Source organism: Musa acuminata, chromosome BXJ3-4 (genome assembly GCF_036884655.1).
Source record: "Musa acuminata AAA Group cultivar baxijiao chromosome BXJ3-4, Cavendish_Baxijiao_AAA, whole genome shotgun sequence".
In the NCBI taxonomy this organism is placed as follows: Eukaryota; Viridiplantae; Streptophyta; class Magnoliopsida; order Zingiberales; family Musaceae; genus Musa; species Musa acuminata.
This window is the reverse complement of record NC_088352.1, coordinates 34,050,323-34,072,620: the sequence shown is the minus strand read 5'-3', so window position 1 is coordinate 34,072,620 and position 22,298 is coordinate 34,050,323. Positions and strand designations below refer to the sequence as shown.

The following is a 22,298-nucleotide window of genomic DNA, read 5'->3' as shown; positions in this document are numbered from 1 at the left end:
AAAAATTTTCATCTAGTGATTATAGTTTTTATCGATGAATCAAGGAATTTAAGACTAAATTATTTTATTGAAAGGAGCCATGTCGACAATCTTCTTGTCACTTCATCATAAATTCTTCTCTCTAGTTTCTCCCTTTTGGATTTTCTATCTATATAGTTTCTCTCTCCCTCGATTTTTCTTTCTCTAGACTTTCTCTTTCCTTAAATTTTCTCTTTATAGTTTCTTTCTCTTTAGTCTTTCTCTCTCTAATAGTAGGGTTTCTCTATCTAAATACCGTTATTTCTCTCTACAATGATATTGTTCTCTTTCTAAAGAGCTTTATTTCCCTATATCGTTCCAGTTTTATCGGATGTCTCCGAAGAGACAAAGAGAGCTTTATTTCTCTCTCTATGTAATGTTATTTCTCTCTCTACATGTATGCTTCTCTCTCTAATAGGATCAAATCAAGGCTCAATAGGATGATAGGTACTCACAGCACCTATTGCTCTCTTGGTAACCTCTTAGCTTCTACAAGTCTTTGATGATAAAAACTCTATTACTTGAGCTTATAGAATAGTGCTTAACAACGACACATCACCCACGTCGTTTGCACTCGTGCTCCCTCTTTTCTCTTAGCTTAGGATGTGGTGAATATGATATCATATATTTATAGACCAAAACCACAAAGTCATAACCATAAGGATTTCTATTTCAACTCAAACTCATAATTTATCTCAAACTTGTAATTTAATCGTAATCAAATTTAAATTATAATTTCTAACATCCACTGCAAAGCATCCTTATCAAATGGTTAGAGACTCCAAACAAGAAGAATAAGAGGTTATTGAGAACGAGTTCTTTGCAGGTTAGAGAATTATGGAAGATTGACTTTTTTTCTTATTTATTTAAGGATGGATGAAGAAGATGGAATCTGATCTTAAAACCTTATTATGAACCATCAAAGTCAGTCATAAGGATTGTCGATTTCAAGTAAAGAATTCTACGATTTGTCTTCCTGTCATTTTTTTCTACAGAGAAGGAAATCATGCATTTGATGACCTCCTTTGTCACAATTATGGCCACAAAATTCTAGATCGATTGCTCTCATTCACGTAAGACATGACATGGTTGACGCTGACATCATCGTAACTCAATGAGTGCTCCATGAGGCACCAAAGGCATGAAAGAAGTCAGTGATTATCTTGAGTGACTTAAACATTAGATGACCAGTCAAACATGTAAGCTAATATATCAAACTTTTATGACACTAGATAGAGCTAAAGTGGACTGGAGGAGAATCGGCATGATTAGTCTTATTCTTCCAGGATTTGGAGTTTGAGAATACTTTCAGTCCATTTAGATTTAGTTGAGTGATTACAAATCTCCTATTAAAAAAAAAAACCTAATATATTATTTTAGAAAAATAATATAAAATGCTAACTCATAACATGCTCTAATAATATCTTAGCAATTTAATTGAGTAATGACAAATCCAAAAAAAACCTTAAGTTATTAAAAAAGAATCAAATATATTGTCACGACCCGAGTCTTATGAGTCAACTGACCGATAACTTCATTTTAGTCTTTCAATCAGAGACCAAAATGCTTAAGCGAGAGTTAACATAGTATATGACCCATATAAGTCAATAATATACATTATCCATTTTCGATGTAAAATTAATGGGATGTTATATATATTTTTTATATCACATTAATTGGTGGTGAGTAAAGTATTGGCTTTCCCGACCTTCTCCCTATCTTTTATTATCATCACATCAAAATCTATATTTTTGATGCTTTTGTTAATAGACGTGATGTGGATATATATATATATATATATATATATATATATATATATATATATATATATATATATATATATATATAAAGACGGCTTATTCATGGTGTCTATTGACTCGAAAAGATCATCATCATCCTCCAGTGATTATTGCTTGCTCCAGGCATCATCAGCAATTAGAATAATGGTTCTCTCTTTGTCGTTAAGCTTTGCAGTAAACAATTCTTGTTGTCTTTGATTTTGACGTGCCAACCTCTTCAGTACCCTCTCCAACTTGCAGGCAGGGGATGACCAGGTGCTCTCAGTATTCTACTCCCTAGTTGGCAAACAACCATGGAGACTTGCCCATGGTATCTTAAGATGCATCAATGCAATTTTATGGTGTCTTGTGTTGTTGCCATGCTTCCAATAGATTGCAATTGAAAAGAAATGGAACACACTACTGTTTGTTCTCCAGGGATGTAAATCCCTTTGTAGAATCGACAAGTCAAATTCGTTCATCCTTTGCTCTGGATCAGATCATTTTAGCAGAAGAATCTCCAACATCAGCTATTGCATGTGAAGAATAGATGACATACTGTGTTAATATCCAGAGAGAGAGAGAGAGAGAGAGAGAGAGAGCGGAGTTGCATCAAAAGTAGTATGCTAATTGACATATTAATAGCTACATCAAATCACAAGGATGATGGCTAGTAAAGTGCCAAAGCCTCTTCACACAATGCACTTTAATTGGAATAGCCACATGACTTGCTTATTTAACTGGTACATATGTGTATGGCACCCATGAGTTGCTTCCGATATGCACATGACTCAAAGGATCACACAAGCATTGGGATTCTCCTCTGCGCTGTGGACGTAGTAGTGCGTGGTCATGCAGGGATTATATGCCTTGTAAGCATCGACCAGCTCCTTGATCATCTTCTCCGCCTCCTTCTTCTTCTCCGCGTCGTCCTTCTTCGGCTCCTCCTTCTTGCCATCTTCCTTCTTCGGCTCTTCCTTCGGCCCGATCGAGACGATGTCGGTGGGCCAGCATTTCCGCAGTTTGCCCACGACGTCGATAGGATCGGCGGCGCCGATCACCGTCATCTTCATCTCCTTCATGTCCATCGCGATGGAATCGATCCCTGCAAAGCTCGTTTCCCCGTTCGGTTAGTGGCCGGTCGATGGAAGGAAGTCGAGACACACAGAAACAAAGTGAGATGAGAAGGTACCTGGAAGCGTGGAGACGGCCTTCATCGCCTTTTGCTTGTCCTTGTTATCGTGCAAGTCCACTTTCAACACAATTTTCTGCCAACAAACACAAACCAAGTTTGATGCAGAGCAAAAGGGGCAAAACCTCTGTTTCGTATTGATTGCTGGATCAAAGTCAAAAGTGAAACTAAGGATAGAACATGTGTCAGAAACATCCTCCAAGTTCCCCTCAGGAAAAGAGCAGAGGATAAAGGGACATGATGATTCTAATCAAGAGCTTCCTCAACAAGTTACACAAGGCTGAAGGTGAGACTCCATGAAGCTGAAGAGGCAAAAAGCCTTCTTACCTTCATCTTTCCAGGAAGACAAGAAACCAACCACCGGCACAGAAAAAAATCAGCAGTGAGACATGGAGATGGACTGCTGCCGCCTGATAATGAGTGAGAGAGAGAGAAGGGCGACCAAGTTATTTGTGTATGACCACTGAAGCATGCTTGAGTCGGTCTTCGCCCAACCTTGTCTCCATGTGCAGCAATCTTCCCTTTGTTTTCCACAACAAAATTGACTGACTTGTAGGTGGCCAAATCATTGGCCATCAAAATTATTATTATTATTTTTATATGAGAAACAAAAATTCACTCGAAAACACATTCTGGTAATAAACACACTTTTTCTCGTTTTTATTATCACCCACGAAAAAATATCTTTTTCTAGAGCTTCCGTTATATTCCTGATGGGTCCAATTACCACTCGCCTTCAAATAGAGCCTATCTAATGAAAGGCAATAAATAGAGACCCAATTGAAGCCCAAGGCCCAATTCCCAGCCAATTAGAATACTGTATGACCGAAGAGGATAATGTTTTGGTATGACTACCAGCATCATTATTTTGACACCATATTTCGGTTCTCTTCTATTCGACATTAATATGAATAGCTTGACCAATAAAAGCTTAGCATGCCTTATATCCCCCAGAACTACTCCAACCTAATCAACACAGCATTGATTTAATAAGCCAAACTAGGTGGGCTATCAATGTCAGATCTCAGTCCGCTAACATAAATACGATAATTGGTACAGATCCAATTACATTCATAAGCAGCTCCAATAAACCACATCTTGCTTTCGGAGGACGTCCTCAGATTTCAACGCTGCTTGAGGAATATATTCTTCTCATTATGAATTTACTACAAATATAATCAACGATGTATTTACATTTGTCCTGATCGCATAAAGACAAAATCTAAGTCAAAAATGCTGTTAATTACTCGAGGCAAGAAAAGTTCATACAAGATAATAGGATGATACCATGAGAAAGAATCAATCTAAATGAGAAAAAGGATCAGCCACACGAAGCATCTTAGCTGAAATAAATCACATTTCACCATCAACCAAACTAACAAGTAAATCATAAGAGCAGAGCAGTCTTTGGATTTTGTATCAGGAGGCAGGAAACCATATTAAAGAGTAGGTTTGCAACAAATTTGAAGCAGAGCAGGACAATGGCCTAGACAGACACTTAAATCAGGAATTCCACAACATATAATCCAGCTGCTTGAGAAATTAAACGAAATCTAAAGTAGTCAGACTCAATCAATACCATCCAAGCAAAAAAAATGATTCTGAAAATCCTCTTAATCTTTTGCATAGGTCAAGCAAACCAAAGTCATTGATTCTAAAAGTTGAAGAATCCACAGTTTACACCTTTGTTTTCAGTGTGACCATAAAAAAGAACATAGCAACCCTTTGGTAGACTAGTAAGGTCCACTCGAGTTGCAATAACTGAGAAGTTGGGAACCTCGTTTAGTACCTGGGAATTGACACCACAGTAGACTGTAGCTGGGGAATCACAGTCACATGCTTTATAAAGCCTCCTGCTGAAGAAATCTTTGACCTCTTAATACACATTAGCCAATGAGCATGCAGAATTTATTCTGACATTGCACATTTTAAGGATTAAAGACTGATACACATTAGCCAATGTGTCAGGTTATTGACAACCAACCTAAAACTAGGTCAGATCTCATGAAGGATTGACATTTCAATCTACCTGAGCTAATAAGCACATATCAATCTGTTGCAGTTCCCATAAAATGAACATCATAAACCTACCCTACAGCCAACTGTAGAAATTTCTAAGCCACATAAGGAAATTCCAATCTTAGATTTCACATTGATGTGAATATTGAAGGCAGTGCAACAAGTTACAAAACAGCCACACCAATGTTCTATTATCCATCTTAATGTCCATATATCAGTTCGTATGAAAATGAACTTCAATTTATCAGATTATCTACGTTTTAAATATAAGGCCACATGTGTCCAACAAAGCAGAATATTACAGTATTTTTGTCTGAATCAAATTATACAACAAAGTAGCCAATAAGACCTTTACATGAATCTTGGACTAAAATTCTTGACACAAATGCTCAAGCTTTCATCATCATCTTCTTTATTAAGGTGGATGTGTTGGGTTATTAGAAAAGATAGATTAAAAATGTTTACTTTATAAGCATTCATGTACTGCCCAATAAATGATAAAATGAAAGAATATCATCTAAAATGGTACAAATATATTTAAGAAAGCCAAAAAATGTTGTGATTAGACATGAATTAATTAAATTGAGTAATATGAGGAGATAAAGAGAGATTCAAAAAGATTTCCTGAAACAATAAAAAGATATTTTAACTTTTTTATTTAATTAAAGATATTACATTGCATAGAGCCCAATGATGGCACAATATACATGTAGCTAAACCCAAATTGTTGGGATGGTATGACTTGTTGTTGTATATGTTCAATCTTTTATCGGGGTTGAGGATGGCCAAATCAAAGTTAGTAATGCCTTCAAGGTCATGCCCGCTTTAGATTCCTAGTACAGTGTAGCATCATATCTTAAGACTATCTTTTAATAAAAAGGCAATACTCATTTAGTAATGCTGGACTATTTACCTCAATAGTATCTTAAAATTGATCTTGCAAGAATCTTCTTAGGAAAAAAATTCATACAGACAACAAACTTATTGATATCATGCAATTGGTGAACACCAAATACAACTTGAAAATATAGGTTTGAGAAACACCAATATCCTGCCAGTTGTACAACTCATGAAGATCCAAGTGAAGCCTACATCAAATATAAAGTACAAAACCTGTGCAAATTAGACTTTTGCTTGCGTATAAGCAGAAAGGAACACTGCCAGCACACCAACAGAAAGACTCAATAGAAGTCCAGAAGGCATGAATTTTCGAGTGGCAACCAATCGTATACCTAAGACAAAATAAAGAAGGAAAAAAAGTTATATCAAGCTTGATATCAATGAGCCAACATGACAAAGGAGGAGGTCCAAAGTTAAATTGGGCTGATTGCCAAATAAGAGATGAACAAGGACAAAACAGCATACCAAATACAGAGGCGAAGAGAAAAGCTGATCCGAAGCCAATGGCTATACCTAATTCCTTTGTCTCTGGTGATTGCATCAGATAATATGCCTACAAGCAAAATCAATAGTGGTAATAGTTACTAAACAACAAATCTTACTTACTATGAGGATAAGAAATATCACAAGGAAAGTTCTAGCATGTTTTTTAACAGGACCAGCTCTAAAATCAACAAAAGGTGGATCATGCTTCAAGAAGCAAAAGTAGTTGCAGTTATCACAAAAATTGGAACAAGAAAAAGGATGACCTAGTTCACAGAACTCCCTAGAACATGGGGTCTGAGACAATAGATATACACAACAAAACCAATTATGAGAAAATGATGCTTAATATGGGTCCATAATCTTGCTCTCTCTCTCTCTCTCTCTCTCTCTCTCTCTCACACACACACACACACATAACCAATACGACACAGACAACATGACAAACCAAGTATGAACATATTATTATAATGACCAATACTATTCATCCAAATTAGAGGCCAAATAAGATAAATTACTTATAGAATTAAGTGGAAAGAAGCATAGCCCGATCATAATAAACACAAAGCATGAGAGAATAACTATGAATGAAATGTCATCCACTAGTATGAATAGTGGAGATGCATCATTTGTATATTACCGTGCAAAAAAGGTGACTATGGACCAAAGGGGAATATCTATAAACCCACCGGAGAAGATGGTTATCGAAATTGTATGGAATTTACCGGATGAGGTTAGCTGGTGGAGATCTTCACTGTTGGTAGCAAGGTCCTGGGATCAAATCTCGTTTTTACCACTTGCCTTTGCAAAGAAAACAAAGAAGAAGAAATTGCCATGAAATTCTTCAGGAGGATAAGTCATTTTCTTCATGCCATGCATGCTTTCTTTATTTTGATGCAGAATCTCAAAGGTGACCCCTTTTTCCTTGTGTTTGTTGCAACTGTTGAAACCCTAAGTTCTACCACCAGATGAGAGAGAAACGAGAGAGAGAGAGAGTACAATCGAAGACAATAGTAGCAGCTAAGAAAGCAATCAAAGAAAAAAACATAAAAAACTGAACCCAAGAACAACAAAGTGAAAATGCAAACCACAGTGCTTACAACGGCCATGAGGCAGGCTCCCGAAAGCCCTCCAAGAATGGACCCCTTGCTCCTCGATTTCACATCTGAAGCAGAAAGAAAGAGAAAACAAAAGGAAAAGAAAAAAGGAGCGTTATTATCATTTAACTGCCTGCAGAGAAGATAAGGACGGTTTTGGGAGGGGATTATGAATTACAAGCGAAGAGGCCGCCGCCGAGGAGGAGGGTGCCGTAGGCGGCGGACGTGGCGGGGGCGAGGTCGCCAAGGAGCTGCGCGCTACAACGAAGAGTGGGAGAGGGGATCTTGCAGCAGCCATACCTCTTCGCACCATTACTCTTCTTTATGGAGTGGGCGCCGCCCGGCAAGGAAGAGATACGGAGGCAGGCTGGGCGATTGAGAGCGGAAGGAGAAGGCGAAGAGAGGAAGAGGAGAGGGCCACGACTGCGAGAGAGATGGGCAGCTGCCGACGAAATCGACGCCATGGACCGATTGGTTTCGCTCTCGCACACGGAGACGGTGATAGGTGAGGATTTGGGCAGGAGTGAACGAAACATGTAGGAGGTGAAACGGGTTAGAATGAAGTTTGTCTTTACTGTAGTCATTAGTCTGTCATTATTCCTTAATCTTCAATTATTGATATCATCATATCATTCTCTCCTATTTCAGTAATATCTTAAAATAATAATAATTATAATATCTTAAATAAGACCTATACAATTGTGCATAAAAGCAATTAAAGGAATTAAATGGTCTCATCTTTTATATTTATTTCTTCAAAGTTTAAAAAAGTATATTTAACCTTTCAAATTTTAATATAGGATATATATTATATATATCTCTTTCTATATGTCGATTTCATTTACCATCCGTCCTATATATTTAACTTAGCCACTACAATTGTGGTTAACGATGAATTAAAAGAATTAAATACTTTAAAATTTTAACAATTATTTTGATTTTTGATTTTTTTAGTTTCTTTGTATTCTTATTTTCTATGAAAAAAATAGACTCCTAAAACATAATTAATTTGGAGCTCGAGAGATTGGATTATAGGATCTATCGTAAGATACTCTTAGCGTCGACCTCGGCCTCTGCCTCAGCCATGTTGATAGCAGTCAGGCAACCACTGGATGTACCTCCCATGCAACCACTTCTCCACCTTAACCTCCATCGATGTAACTATTATACCGAGACATACAATGGTGTTATGACCTTGTGGTTGGGACTAATTAAATGTTGGTCTTATTTCGTTTCCTAACCACTAAGAGCCTCGCCTTCAAGAGGAGTGTGAAATAACTCGATATTCCGATACGGGTTTCATCGAACGAAAGTTTTCAAATCGAAGTTTTTCGAAAGCACTAATTTAACCCCCCTCCCCCCTCTCCCCTCCCACACTCTCTCCCCCCCCCTCTTAGTGCCTTTACAATCCAAGAGAGATTAAATAACTTTTTCTAGCAACCAAGAGGGTCACTTTATCACTTATCCTCCTATGTTCAATGGGATGGACTACATATATTGGAAAACACGAATATGAATTTTTTTGCTTTGTATAGATTTTGATCTATGGAACGTTGTTGAATTTGGTTTTCAAAAACCCTCTAAACCAATAAGAATGGAATGATTTTGAAAAGAAAATATTTTCTTTGAATGCTAAAGCTATGAACGCTTTATTTTGTGCTTTAGACAAAAATAATTTTAATCATGTTTTTATATGTGAAACTACATATGATATTTGGCACAGACTTGAAGTTACTTATGAAGACACAAATATAGCAAAAGAATCTAAGATTAATCTTTTGATACATAGTTTTGAAGTATTTAGAGCAAAACCAAGCGAAACCATTGGTGACATTATTTAGAATGAAGTATCGACCGCTTGAGACATTATTTATAAATAAAATAAAATATCTCTCTTCATTAAAATAAATAATACGAAGTAGTTTACAAATATCAGTAAAAATAATATCAAGGAGTTTCTTGCTGTGATATTTTTCTTTATATATATAGTTTGCTTTCCTTTAATACAATCTATATAAATATCAAAATCAATCAAATTTAATTCTTCTAAAATATTATTCTTCATTAATCTTTTGAATCTTTTCTTTAAGATATGCCTCAAACATTTATATTATAAGACAAAAAATTTCTCATTATTAAAACTATATTTTAATCTAACATTTGATTATATGGTCGTTAAACACAAGATTCAGAATAATTCTCTATAAACCATCATATAAAATTTTAATATCAATTTTTATTGAATCATAAAATATACTAAGTTTGTCAACACTAAAAAAAATGATATCTCAACTCAAAAATTCTAGATGGAGAAACTAAAATTTAAAAAAAAAAGTAAAACATAATATTTGTTTGTTAGATCTATTAGATAGACAATAAGTTTCTACTATTATTACTTTCACTTTAAGATGATTTCTTATAATAATTCTTTTTTTAAGTTTTTAGGTTAAAAAAAATCCCTACATATTATTGATAACATGAGTTGAATCACTAGAATCAATCTATCAAATATTAGAAGAAATCTCTTTAATATTTGATTCGAAACATATAAAGATCATGTTTATACTTTTCTTTTCGAACTGAGTCTCGCATTTAACGTAGTCTTTTTTTCATATGTCCTTTCTCAGTATAAAAGAATCACTTTATTATGAAGATTTTTTTATTATTATTTTGCCTATCGTTTTGAAACTTGATAAATTTATTTGGTGGATAATGCTTCAACTTTTTTTTCTTGTTATCATATTCCTAAGTATTAGCTAAGACATTATAAGATCTTTTCAATATTAACCTGAATCTTTCCTGAACACATATATTAGTCAGCTTATTCAAGTATCATTTATCCTTATTATAATATAATGAATCTTGAATGAGTCAAATTGAGAATTAAGAAAATTAAGAATGAATTATACGAAAAAAAATTCATCCACATTTATGCATAATACTTTAAGTTTTGTAACCTTATCGACCATAATAAGGATGTGATCTTGAAGATCTTGAATCGCTTGAGTATCGTCATACTAAGGCGTAGTTAATTTTTTTATTAATATGTCAATTAATGATTAATCAACATATCTAAATGTCTTCGATAGCCTTTGTACACTAATTATAGATAGTAAGGAAGTCTTACTATTATTTACAATTATCACTATTATAAACATTAGACTAAGACTATTAGATCTTTTCCAAGTATGTATTTCGTTAATATGTTTCACGGTGCTTTCATTAATTAATTATGTAAGTCTTTCAATAAATAATGCTAGGTCAAAATTTAATACACCTAATATAAACTACACATACGCTAACTATTCTGAATAATTTGAACCAAGAGTACTATGACACTAGAAGCATGAGAATGCATGGAATTACCATTTAAAACAAAAATATAAAATAATATTAATGCTTCAAACTTCCAAAATATAATGAACTATTGAAATCATCATTGTGGAATAGTATTGCTACCTTTCGGTATTAACACAACTGCAAGGATATCCAAAATAATATCATCCTGTCCCATTAAATAATTATTCGATATAAATTTTTTTTATGATTATCTAAATCTCTTAATTATGTGCCATTATGAATATTATTTTTCAATATTAGTTAGGACCAAATCACAAGGGCACCCGTGGCACTCCTTATTGGATTGACATTAGCCTTACAGTTGTTAGCACCATCGTCTAATGCCTAACCGTATATGCCCACTAGGCGCGACCACCATAGTGACACCCAATAGGGCTATTGCCTTACTACATAATTGTCACACCACTAACCGCTACCTTTGTTAAGGGATTGCCCAATCGTTAATCACAATGGCACCTCTACTCATCACAGCCATTAGTTGGGTGGGTTGCTCATCCGGCGTAGTAGTCGCTTGCTACACAGTACCTCTAGCATTGTTGTCGGTTGCCTACATAGCCCTCCATAGAGCCACTACATGTAACAAGAGCCTCTAACCATCTTGGTGTTGTGTCCCTGAGTGCAACCACCTTCGCTCGCAACAATGCATATGGCACACCACACCCTCTTATCTCTACCCATAGTAGTAATAACTTATTACTGTATCACCCTTGACCGTCACCAAAACCAATATGAGTCGATATTAGCAATCGAGATTCTTCGATCGTGACTCTCTGCAATGTCATCAATATCAATCTACAATACCATCTACATAGGCGAGGAAATCTTCATCACCAACAAGTGGATGACTAAGACTAACGTAATAACAAAATAGATCGGATCACCTTTTGCAAGTAAAAGGTGATAATACAAACATATCTAAACTTTTACTATATAAGGTATTTGATTTTAAATCAACGGGCTCTGATACCAATTATAAGCATAAATTTATAATTAAGTTATTATATGAAATAAATTTAATACCAAAACATGAAATCAAATAATAATATATTAAGATTAGGATGTGTATCTTGCAATGTTATTCAGAATACCTTTATTTGATTTATAAATGCATTTCATAGTTTGATTTGTTGAACATACCAATACTAATATATGCAAAAAGAACTAAACTCACATTCTCCTCTCATTCTATTATTTATAAGATCATAATAAATAATAAAATATAGACTAAAGAGAAACAAATCAATAATCTCTATTATGTTATATGTAGACAATAACCTAGGAAGTTTTGTCTATAAGCAAGAGCATAAGGTTAATCAGGAGAGTCTCTCCCATTAAGATCATTTCATAAAAAATCTTATTATAAATAATTTTTTTAATTAATTGATAACCATAATTAGAATAATAATATATTTTATTTAATTAAATAAGATGATATATGGAAGACATTCTTCTATGCTCAATGTTTAAGCTTTCATTGATAGAATACTATACGAAGAAGTGTCGTGTATCTTGCATTACATGTGATACTGTCATCTTGGCTAAGGATACGAACTATGTTCACATTTATATGAATCTTGTGTAATTAGTAAAGACCACATTTATATGAATCTTGTGTAATTAGTAAAGACCGAAAGCATACTCGATATAAAGTGGTCTTTATCCTGCTTTCTTTCGTTTCCTTAAAAATGTATTTTATGCTTAAATTCTACAATGCTATTAGGCATGTAACTTCAGTCCTCTGAAAATGAGCTTTAATCATAATATCAGAGCTCACTATTACCTTGTCTCGGTAAAGTTAAGCTTGGAGGCGCAACTACTAAAGTAAGTTTTGCTATCTCATAGGGCCACAATTATATTCTTTGGGTCATATTCCATTTTCAGTTTTTATGACACGCACGATGTCTTAGAATTTGATTTCATTCAAATCCAACCAAAACAAGCTTGCAAAGAATTGCATTCTTCCTAGTCTCAGACCAATCACTTGAGAAATTTGTTGCGGAGTATATTTACTTGAGCTTGAATAGAAACAGGTTGTGGCTTGTAGGAGTTCTATCATTTACCATTTTGAAGTATCGAAAATTTTCGGACAGTACGTATCTCTCTTAAATGATCCCAGATGGATATCCATACCCAAGTGGACAGATTTGTATTCGCAACCTAAGATGTATATATATGTGTGTATGTATGCACGCGCGCATGTAACTCATTTGCGCGGTAGGATGGTTGTATGTTGTATATATTAGTTATACGTTAAAGATTTTTAGTGGGCTGCTGTAGGATGGTTTCTTTAAATGGTAACAAGTTTCTCTAATGCTATTTACGTACTAGCCCTAACTAATATCAGGCATTGTCCATGAGAATTAAATTGGGAAGACTTTATAATATATTCCAGTAATTGAAAAGGCAGGGAAGAGAAACAGGGCTTAGAGCATCACCATCTGGTTAGGGTTGAGGTCCTTTTTCTCTTTATTTTGTGAAAAGACTGTAAACTAGTGCAAACCTTTGTTTCTTGCTAGGCTTTGTTGGAGGTTACCATCAAGATCCTTGCAGCTGTGTGTGTGTGTAAGATGGCATTAGTCATGGCTTGTCTAATTTGTATGTAGGAAAAGATGCTTGGAATGCATGCACTGCCTGTTTTAACAGTTAATTACCTTGCAATAGATTTAATTCTGAATACAGTCATGCAAAATTTACTTTTCATGTTCCCAGTTTTAGAATTTTAAGGTTCTTTGTTAACTACAAATTTAATGAGTTTCTCATTGCTTCGATTTCTTTGCAGTTCTGTGTTAACTGCATTAAAATTAGACTTCAATCTTGGGCTATTGTAAATTAAGGAGCACAAAGAATCAAGCATCATCTTTCTTCAGCTCAGGTCAAAGAAGGGCAAAGCATCCAGAAGGGATAAAACATCATATGTCAACAAACACTAACTCCAAGCCTACCAGTCAACCAAATGGTGGGAAATAAGATCCCAACAAGGTTTAGTTTACTGTCAGAAAGTCAATAAAAGCTATGACTGATCCTGTTCGACGCATTCTTTTGAAGCTCCTGGCTCCTTGATTTCTTCCCTCGCTCCCAAAAGGCGGACCAACATCCAAAACTCCTGAAAAAGGAAACATCAGGAGAAAATTAAGACTTAAAATGATTATCAATATTTCTAGAGAAATTGGTCGATCTAAGTGGCGTAGCCAAACTCACCAAGAAGATTTGAAGAACAATATATGAGTAGAATCACAAGCTTGCTTGCTTACCTCTTGTTGCAGTCTGTTGTTGCAGTGGCCAAAGTCCCGCCACCGATCGGCCTCGCCGTGGTGATGCTTCGTGCCAAGGATGTCGGCACGTAGAAGTTCAGAAGCACACCGTCACCGCTGCTGCCAAAGCTACTTCTGCTGTGTCGCTTCTTCTTTCTTTCCTTAATCACCGTGCTCCTGCTCAGCTCTCCTTCGCGCCGAGATGTGTTCTCGTTCACAAGTGAACTAGCAGCAGCAGATCCTTCCTCGACGAGGTCGGTGAGGGAGAGCTCGTGCTCAGACTCCGGGAGATCACGCAGGAGGGCTAGGAGTTGTTCTCTGCTCCTGGCGATCTCAAGTGCTCTTGCTGACAGAGGAGCCGCCACATAGCCATCCATCTTCTTGCCAGGAAACCAAAGAGCTCCCTGGATTGGATTGACAGCCCCTAAATTGGCCTTCAGCATGGTTTTCAAGAAGAGGGGTGTATTGCTTGGTGAACTACCTATTCAGGATGCCTTTTAATTCGAGTGCATGTCACCTTCCTCTCTTTATAGGATATCGAAGTGTTCGTTGATTGCAGTATGCATTATGTTCCTTTTGGTTGGGGATTTATTTATTGATGGTTCACTGATAGATTGACTGGTAGTCTATGAGACCTGATCTAGAAGCTCTCGTTATGTGTGAGGGTTGAAAATAATGATGTCTCCGTCATGATCAAATAAAATAACACTAGGAAGAGGGATCCACTACAGTTGGTCAGATGAGATGCTTTGAGATTTAGGGATATGGTGTAGACTTATATTTCTTCTTGTGGGTGTGTTTTCAGTTAGAAGACTTGTCTAAATGTCCCTACAACCTTGAAGATGAAGGGGGGGGGGGGAAGCCACCATCTTTGAAGGGCTAAAACACGACTCGGTAAAATGGTAGTCCATCAACTCTTGTTCTCTCAACCACTAGAAAGCTATTCTAGAAATGAAGCTATTCTAGAAATGAAGCCATCACCCGTTCACTTGTCTCTTTGATATATTATTTTCTCATTTTCTCTGTCTTTGTATCCATAAATTTATGACAAATTAATTGCAAAATCTTAAACAAGTATTCATCACATGCATGAAGTCTTTACACCCACATTAACAAAATAAGTCTGCTGAAAACTAATTTGATTGGGTTATCACATGAAATTGAAATTGAAATTGAAATATGAATACAAAATAAGTCTGCTTAAAATATGAAATTGAAATAATTTGCTTGAAAACATTAATCCGAGGAAGAAACACATGGAATTGAAAGATTTGATCCTCAGAAAATCGAAGCAGACCTCTGAAAAGAAGCTTCTAATATGATTAGTTTTAGTGACAATGAAGCACGAAATATCCGAGGGAAGATTCACAGAGCAATCTATAGTTGGCATAGGTTGGGCAACTTTGTCTTGGAATTAATCAAAGGCTTAAAGAATACTTTTCTCTCTCTCTCTCTCTCTTCTCCCACTTTAATCTTTTCTTTGACTGAGGACGAGAGTGGAGAGGCGACGCAGGTGGGCCGCAGGTCGGAATTGGCAACGAGCTGAAGCAGAAGCTTCTTTCTTTGGAAGACGTCAATGGCACGAGAAGCCTCCTTCGAAGGCTGAGCAGACCAGGAAAAGAAGGACCAGGAGAGCTTCCATTAATATGCTGAATAAGAGATGCTGTCATCAATGTCTCCATTTGTCCTCGTACACGAAGCACATGCCATTTGCTAAATACATGAGATTCTGCTACTCTGGCAACATTTGCGCTAAACCTCCGCATGCCAATTGGCAGCAGCTGCTAATTCGGAGGACTTGTGCAGCAAACGCATAATTAATTGGCATTCTAGATGGACGATAAAAATTCATAATTAACTATAATGATAGGTTGAAGTTTGATATAGCTTCAGTTGAATTCTGAATTTTGAAGATGAAATCTGATATTATTATAAATTAATGAGCATTTAAAATAAGTTATTAGAAGAAACTTCGATAAAATACTTGAATCATTGAGACAGAATCTAAGCTAGAGAGCAACATATTAGAGATTGAACTTCACGTCCAAGAATTGATCGCTGTGCTAGATGATAAACTTTGTAGTATTAGTTTAAGCATCGGGCCAAAAGAATCACATATTGCGTTAGGAAAATCAAATATTACATGAGGTCAACATGTCGATGGATCATGCAATATGCTGAAAGAGAAGACGATGTGCTAGAAGTTTGGACGAAGTATCGAATGAATTAATGATATGCTAGACATGCAGGCTTCATGATTTTAATTACTGTCTTGATCGAAGTAGTTTAAGTGTTTAATTGAGTTGGTTTTGGGTGTAACTATGCCAACTTGATTAGGAGCCCATTGGGCCTGAATCAAGATTGAATTGTGCCTATTAAAAGACCAATTCAGTTACTTGAGGTTGGGCTAGACGATGGCACCACTTATGAGCTAGAAAGTATGAAATATATTTTTCCGAAAAATCCGATGATGGTATTGCTAGGGTCAGCGGTGGTACTACCAAAACATAATCTTCTAGGTTATTTCATGTAGTGGTACCATCCAATACAAGCAATGGTACCACCAGTATCTTAAAAACTTGGATTTGAATTTTTGACTTTATTTTAAAATCATTTATGGTCTATAAATACCCCTTTAATGTTTGTTTGCAAAAGCATGAAAAAAATTTATGATTTTAAGTGTGTAAATTCTTTTAAAGTGTTAAGTCTCTTTATCATTGAGTTTAGAAGTTTTTACAAGGAAGGAGTAAGATCTTGTTGTAAAAGAAAAGTATAAATATTCTCTCGTGAGTTTATAAAAAGGAGAAATGGTTATAGTAAGAATACTTGATATTCATCTATTGAAAAGAAGATCGATAGTAAAAATCGATGGTCTCGAGGGAAAAGAAATAAAGAGTGGACATAAGTCGGAATGATCCAACCACTATAAATCTAATTTATATATATATATTTTTTATATTTTTATTTTTATTACTAATTGATTTAATTGCTGACTATTTTTTTTATATGAGTTTCATCAAATAAACTTTCAAATCGAATTTTTTTTTGAAAGTACTAATTCACTCCCTCTCCCCCTCTTAATATTTTTAAGATCCTAACAACTTCATCATCCTAATCGATGAAAGGAAATAAATGAGATACAAGTTTAATCCTTTCAATTATCACGTCATCATCAAATCTTATATCAAAATCAAATGTTTTGTATAATTACCTATAATAAAAAATTGAGCTTGAACGTTACTGTTTTCATATTATAAAAGGAGGTCTCCCTAAATGTTTATGATGTTTTTTTCTCCTAATTTTTGTTACTAAGTTATTCATCTCATCCTGTACTCAGTTTGACCATACAAGGATTTTGCCGAATGTCTCTCCATGCTTTTGTCCTTTGTAGATTCTTTCGCTCGATATGTTCGTATAACAGAATGTCTATAATTACTTATATCAAAATAGAATATTTTTGTGATTATTCAAAATCAAGATATTCTCATAATATACATGACTAGTGAACATAGAGTATATCGGTCCCTAGAAAAGAACCAAGTCGTGCTTGGAGATTCGAGTCCACATCATTGTACGGGTCGCAGCCAATTCACAAAAGAACCAAGTGGAAACCTGATACGGCCCATCAGAGTCGTGTGGGCTGATTCGATGACACTGCTATCTCAATAATCCAAGCCCGTCTCGTACGATGTGATGCCCGAGTCCGGCACTCGGTCCGATCATTGCGGCTCACTCGCTTCACAGTTGGGTGAGCACGGTCTCTGGTTTGCTCTTTTCTGATTATAACCCTTAGAACGTCGGGACCAACCTTTTTCCTTCCCCTCGAATTAACCTCCTCCTCCCTACCTCCTTTCGTGCGTTAACCTTCACGCATTTGCTTCGTAGCAGCAGCGACGTCCCGTGCTTGTGCTGTTTTGCTTCTCGGATGGCGTTCCCTTACCTGGAAGCGGTCTTGGGTGAGTTCCTTCTCTCGTCTTTCTTGATCTTGCGAGGGTTTTTGCTTCGGTTCGTTGGGTTCCCATGCCTTATTCTTTGTTTTTGGCCTTGATCTCGTGATCACGAAGTTATTGTTTCCGTTTCTTGAGTTCTTTTGGTTGCGGAAATGGTGAATTCGTTTTTTCCCTTTTCTTTTGTTATTTTGTTGTTTTTGTTTGTTCTTCTGGTGACGGCATCCAATTTGGTTTGTTTGGTCGGTGATGTTGGTAAGTGTGGCTGTTTCTTTTGCTTCGTTTTCTTCTCGGATGGCGTTCGCTTACCTCGAAGCGGTATTGGGTGAATTCCTTCTATGTCTCTGTTGATCTTGCGAGGGGTTTTGCTTTGGTTCCTTAGGCTTCTGATTCTTTGTTTCTCGCCCTGATCTCGTAACCACGAAGTTCTTGCTTCCTCGTTTCTTGAGTTCTTTTGGTTGCGAAAATGGTGAATTCGTTTTGCTTTTCGTTTCTTTTATTCTTTTATTGAAATCGTTTCTTGTTCTGGTGACAACATCCGTTTGGTTTGTCTGGTTCGTAATGTCGTAAGTTTGTGTTGTTGATCCATCGTTTCATGCGTGGCCTCGTGCTCTTGATGGTTTGGGGTTTGTCTTCTTCTTCTTGCTTTTCTGCTGTGATGATTTGTGAATTTAGGGTTGAGCGGGGACTAAAAGAGGCACTCCCTAATAATCTCAGAGATTACCCATATCAAGAATCTTGTAATCGTTCAATTCTTTTTGCTGCTTATCACCTCTCGTCATCAACATTCGTTTCCTGGGTTTGGTATACAAGCGGTATCAGTTCTTTGAGTGTCTTTTTGGTTTTGCTTCATTTTCTTTTGCGTCAGTAATACGAAGGTGAGCTCCGGATTCGTCAATAGTGAACAAAGAAAAAGATTCTTTGAAAGTTAGGTGAAAAAATTATGCCACTAGAGAAACTGACCTAGGAGTCTATTTACATGATTATCGCATTATCAGAAAGAGGTAGCACTGAGGTGGTTAGCAGTAAGATATCTTTTTGATCATGAGAAATTGGTGATTTGCAAAAGAACCAGCAGTGCAGGATGTTCTCTGGGAGGAAAATTGAGGTATTCAAGGTCATTTATGTTTGTTCTGGATCTTTGTTTTCCTGTATGATGGAAATTCTTGATAACTGAAGCAGGTAGTTTATTATTTATAATTTTGTATTTAAGTATTTGCCCAATATTCTAGTAAGGATGGTGGTCTTTTAGTTACTTCTGAAGAAGTTTCAATCTAATCTTTAAATTGGAGGATTGATGGCATCATTTATTGCAGGCTTTATGATCTTCATGTACTTGTTCGAAACATACTTAGACATTCGGCAACATGCAGCTCTGAAGCTACCCAACTTGCCTAAGCCACTGGAAGGGGTAATTAGTCGAGAAAAATTTGAAAAAGCTCGAGCTTATAGCATTGATAAAAGGTCTATTCCCTAGTAAACTGATTATTTTGATAACTGATGGACATTGTTCACTTGCATGTATTTCAGTATTATGGCATTGTCCATAATTTAAAACTCAAATTTCTTGTATGTGAAAAATTTTCAGGTGTTAGCTAGATCTTTTGTATCTTCTGATTAAATTTGTTTTGTCTGCTTATTTCTTTTAGCTACTTTCACTTCATTCATGAAGCTGTGACCATACTGATGGACACTGCAATTCTGTATTTTGGCTTATTACCTTGGTTTTGGAAGGTAAAGTAGCAGTCTTAGTTTCTTATACATCTCTATTCTCTTATATGTGACTCATTTACATTACAATCTTCACTGCAGTTGTCTGGAAACTTGGTGGCATACTTGGGCCTAGATGCAGAAAATGAAATTATTCATACACTGTCATTTCTAGCTGGTGTTATGATTTGGTCACAGGTATAGAGAACACTAGTTGACTTCTTAATATGTTTCCCTGGATTCATATTTATTTATTTTTGTTTAGGTTCATGTAGGTATGGGTTGAATGACATTGGTCATTGGTTTCAATGGCTTATATGTTAGACATATCTCGGAAACAATTAGTTTGCTGGATGTCACCAACGTCATCATAGCATGTTGCAGTGTTTGCTTTGTCTCCAACTAGGACTAGTGGAAAATATGTACCAGCAAACTTCTCTCTTAACTTTTGACATGATATCAAAAGTTCTCTCTTAACTTCTCTCTTAGTAATAGTATAATAGACATTTCTCTCTGTTTGCTGTATATATTAAAACTTAATTGGCTTCGACTTTTGACATGATATCAAATTTAAACTGCCTGTTTTTATTTACTATTATACTATTCCTAAAATTGCTATTGTTTAGGGGATTAACTTTTGTGTGTATAAAGCCAGCTTTTATTACCAAAAAATTCTAACTCTGATGGACTTGTCATCATGCAGATAACGGACTTGCCATTTTCTCTTTATTCTACATTCGTGATCGAGGCTCGCCATGGATTTAACAAAGTTTGTCCACATTCAATTGGCTTTTCTTACCTTTTTAGCTGGATGCTTATTGATATCCTGACTTACTCAAAACTTACATGCTAATGGAAATAACCTAGTTCTAAATACTCTTCTGCAGCAAACAATATGGCTATTTTTCAGGGACATGTTTAAGGGAATTTGCCTCTCCATCTTACTTGGCCCCCCAATTGTGTCTGCAATTATTTTCATAGTTCAGGTTAAAACCTTTTCATTTGTCAGATTTTTGCTCATGCTTACCTGTATTTGATTGAGTTACATTCATCTGTATTGCTGCAGAAAGGAGGTCCATATCTGGCTATATATCTTTGGGCTTTTATGTTTGTTCTCTCCCTTGTCATGATGACACTATATCCCATTCTCATAGCTCCTCTGTTCAATAAGTTCACTCCTGTGAGTATTTTGTTGTAAAATCAGTGGCTTGTTTGTCGCTATATTGATTACTTTGTGCCTAGTTTCATTTGGTATTTCTTATAAAAGGTCCAAGAAGCCTCAGAGATGGCATGACATGATGATCTGGTTGCACTGGGTGGATGAAAAAGCATAAGTGCAGAAAAGTTCTCGCCTTTTCATCCACCAATCAGAATTGACATGTTCATCTCTGGGGGGCCTTTCTCTTTCCTAGTATTTAAATTGATGTGATGTTGTGCAAAAGTTTTTGGATTCCATACTCTTTAGTTCACTACATAATATTTTCCATTACTTTATGCAATAATCTGGAACAGCTTCCTGATGGAGAGCTCAGGAAGAAAATAGAGAAGCTTGCAGCCTCACTGAAGTTCCCTCTAAAGAAACTTTTTGTTGTTGATGGATCTACGAGGTCAAGCCATAGCAATGTGAGCAATCCTCTCTTATGTTTTAGAAGTTTGAACTCCTGGCATTCTTTTTATCTTGTTCATTGATAAAATTATTCAGCTACGTCACTCTAAATGTCAATATTTCTGCTGCTTATTCTTATTATAACAATAATCATTGATTGAATAAAAGAAGCTGTGTGAAGACTAAACCTAATCATTGTGACACAACGAATTTTGATTGATTCTCATTTGATCTTCAAAGATGGGCAGTATTGATGTTAGTACATGCCTAACTCAGATATGTATCGTTCGAGATGAACTCTTTCATTGTGAAAGACAGACACATTGATTCCAATGGTGGAAAATTTATCATTCTGTAACATCGGAACTTTGGTATCTTATATAGGTTCTGTTATTCCTAGGCTTGATCAATATGTTGTTTTGTGTTTTACAATGGTGATAGATTAAGGGAAATATTTATTAGTATTTGTATGGTAATTAGTCATGCATTTTTTACAATGAAGAAATTTTTTGGTGGGAAGTGGTTATGGTGCTTAGTGCTTTTATGCGCACTAGCTGTACATTGGCAATATTTTGATGTCATGTCTTTAAAAGATGACAACCAACTTGCATTAGTCAGAAAAGCCATATATAGCAGCTCAAGAATTGCCAGTTTTCTATCAATTATCAACTCTGTAAATTCGTCCATTCTGTGATTTACTGGAAAGTATTGCTAGGTTTTACTGCATAAGCAAATTATATAAGGAGGATAGTTAGCTAAAAAAATATCCATTCCTGTGTAAGATTCTTCTATGCTCTTTTTTGCTGTGGTATTGTTGCTAAGTTTCATCCAAGGGTACCAGATATCAAGATTTAATTGTCTGATTAAATTGCAGGAACACCCAGATAGTGGCTTTTGCAGCAATACTATCTAGTGCTGTTTCCCAATATCTGTGTTT

At 35.8% G+C, this 22,298-nt stretch overlaps 4 protein-coding genes across 7 annotated transcripts in view; 1 reads left to right on the top strand and 3 right to left on the bottom strand.

Annotated features, from left to right (window-relative positions):
• Positions 1-2,403: 2,403 nt before the first annotated feature.
• Positions 2,404-3,474, bottom strand: LOC103979493 (heavy metal-associated isoprenylated plant protein 39). 2 transcript variants are annotated; one of them, XM_009395664.3, is made up of 3 exons: positions 3,316-3,474; positions 2,989-3,064; positions 2,404-2,901 (listed from the first exon to the last, which is right to left on the bottom strand). In XM_009395664.3, the coding sequence occupies exons 1-3, from the start codon at positions 3,319-3,321 to the stop codon at positions 2,588-2,590; spliced, it is 396 nt and encodes a 131-aa protein (XP_009393939.2). In that variant the 5' UTR covers positions 3,322-3,474; the 3' UTR covers positions 2,404-2,587. The 2 variants fall into 2 exon arrangements, with proteins under 2 accessions (XP_009393939.2, XP_009393940.2); XM_009395665.3 differs by lacking the exon at positions 3,316-3,474 and adding an exon at positions 3,114-3,300.
• Positions 3,475-3,945: 471 nt separating this feature from the next.
• On the bottom strand, positions 3,946-8,021 carry LOC103979495 (protein FATTY ACID EXPORT 4, chloroplastic). Of its 2 annotated transcripts, XM_018823301.2 has the most exons (5): positions 7,666-8,021; positions 7,491-7,555; positions 6,373-6,460; positions 6,121-6,239; positions 3,946-4,189 (listed from the first exon to the last, which is right to left on the bottom strand). In XM_018823301.2, the coding sequence occupies exons 1-4, from the start codon at positions 7,949-7,951 to the stop codon at positions 6,130-6,132; spliced, it is 549 nt and encodes a 182-aa protein (XP_018678846.2). In that variant the 5' UTR covers positions 7,952-8,021; the 3' UTR covers positions 3,946-4,189; positions 6,121-6,129. The 2 variants fall into 2 exon arrangements, with proteins under 2 accessions (XP_018678846.2, XP_009393942.2); XM_009395667.3 differs by lacking the exon at positions 3,946-4,189 and having other exon boundaries at positions 5,975-6,239.
• A 5,683-nt stretch (positions 8,022-13,704) lies between these two features.
• On the bottom strand, positions 13,705-14,581 carry LOC135635771 (uncharacterized). The gene is made up of 2 exons (XM_065147077.1): positions 14,099-14,581; positions 13,705-13,950 (listed from the first exon to the last, which is right to left on the bottom strand). The coding sequence occupies exons 1-2, from the start codon at positions 14,539-14,541 to the stop codon at positions 13,848-13,850; spliced, it is 546 nt and encodes a 181-aa protein (XP_065003149.1). The 5' UTR covers positions 14,542-14,581; the 3' UTR covers positions 13,705-13,847.
• A 3,301-nt stretch (positions 14,582-17,882) lies between these two features.
• LOC135634740 (CAAX prenyl protease 1 homolog) overlaps positions 17,883-22,298 on the top strand; it is a 30,589-nt gene continuing 26,173 nt past the window's right edge. Inside the window, exons 1-8 of one of the 2 annotated variants that reach the window (XM_065145289.1) lie at positions 17,883-18,054; positions 19,362-19,509; positions 19,695-19,779; positions 19,858-19,953; positions 20,459-20,524; positions 20,643-20,741; positions 20,822-20,935; positions 21,268-21,378. In XM_065145289.1, the coding sequence (XP_065001361.1) occupies positions 18,024-18,054; positions 19,362-19,509; positions 19,695-19,779; positions 19,858-19,953; positions 20,459-20,524; positions 20,643-20,741; positions 20,822-20,935; positions 21,268-21,378 (750 nt within the window). In that variant the 5' untranslated portion in view covers positions 17,883-18,023. The remainder of the gene's footprint in view (positions 18,055-19,361; positions 19,510-19,694; positions 19,780-19,857; positions 19,954-20,458; positions 20,525-20,642; positions 20,742-20,821; positions 20,936-21,267; positions 21,379-22,298) is intronic. The other variant, XM_065145290.1, reaches the window with a different exon arrangement.

Bases quoted from the DNA above. Each gene is read 5' to 3' on its own strand.
- LOC103979493 (XM_009395664.3), bottom strand. The intron at 2,902-2,988 runs GTACCTTCTCAT...CGAGCTTTGCAG, and splicing joins GGCCGTCTCCACGCTTCCAG to GGATCGATTCCATCGCGATG.
- LOC103979495 (XM_018823301.2), bottom strand. From the start codon at position 7,951: ATGGCGTCGATTTCGTCGGCAGCTGCCCATCTCTCTCGCAGTCGTGGC. The intron at 7,556-7,665 runs GTAATTCATAAT...TTTCTGCTTCAG, and splicing joins CGGCGGCGGCCTCTTCGCTT to ATGTGAAATCGAGGAGCAAG. The intron at 6,461-7,490 runs GTAAGCACTGTG...TTTTGCTTGTAG, and splicing joins GAGCCTGCCTCATGGCCGTT to GCATATTATCTGATGCAATC.
- LOC135635771 (XM_065147077.1), bottom strand. From the start codon at position 14,541: ATGCTGAAGGCCAATTTAGGGGCTGTCAATCCAATCCAGGGAGCTCTT. The intron at 13,951-14,098 runs GTAAGCAAGCAA...TTCCTTTTTCAG, and splicing joins ACAACAGACTGCAACAAGAG to GAGTTTTGGATGTTGGTCCG.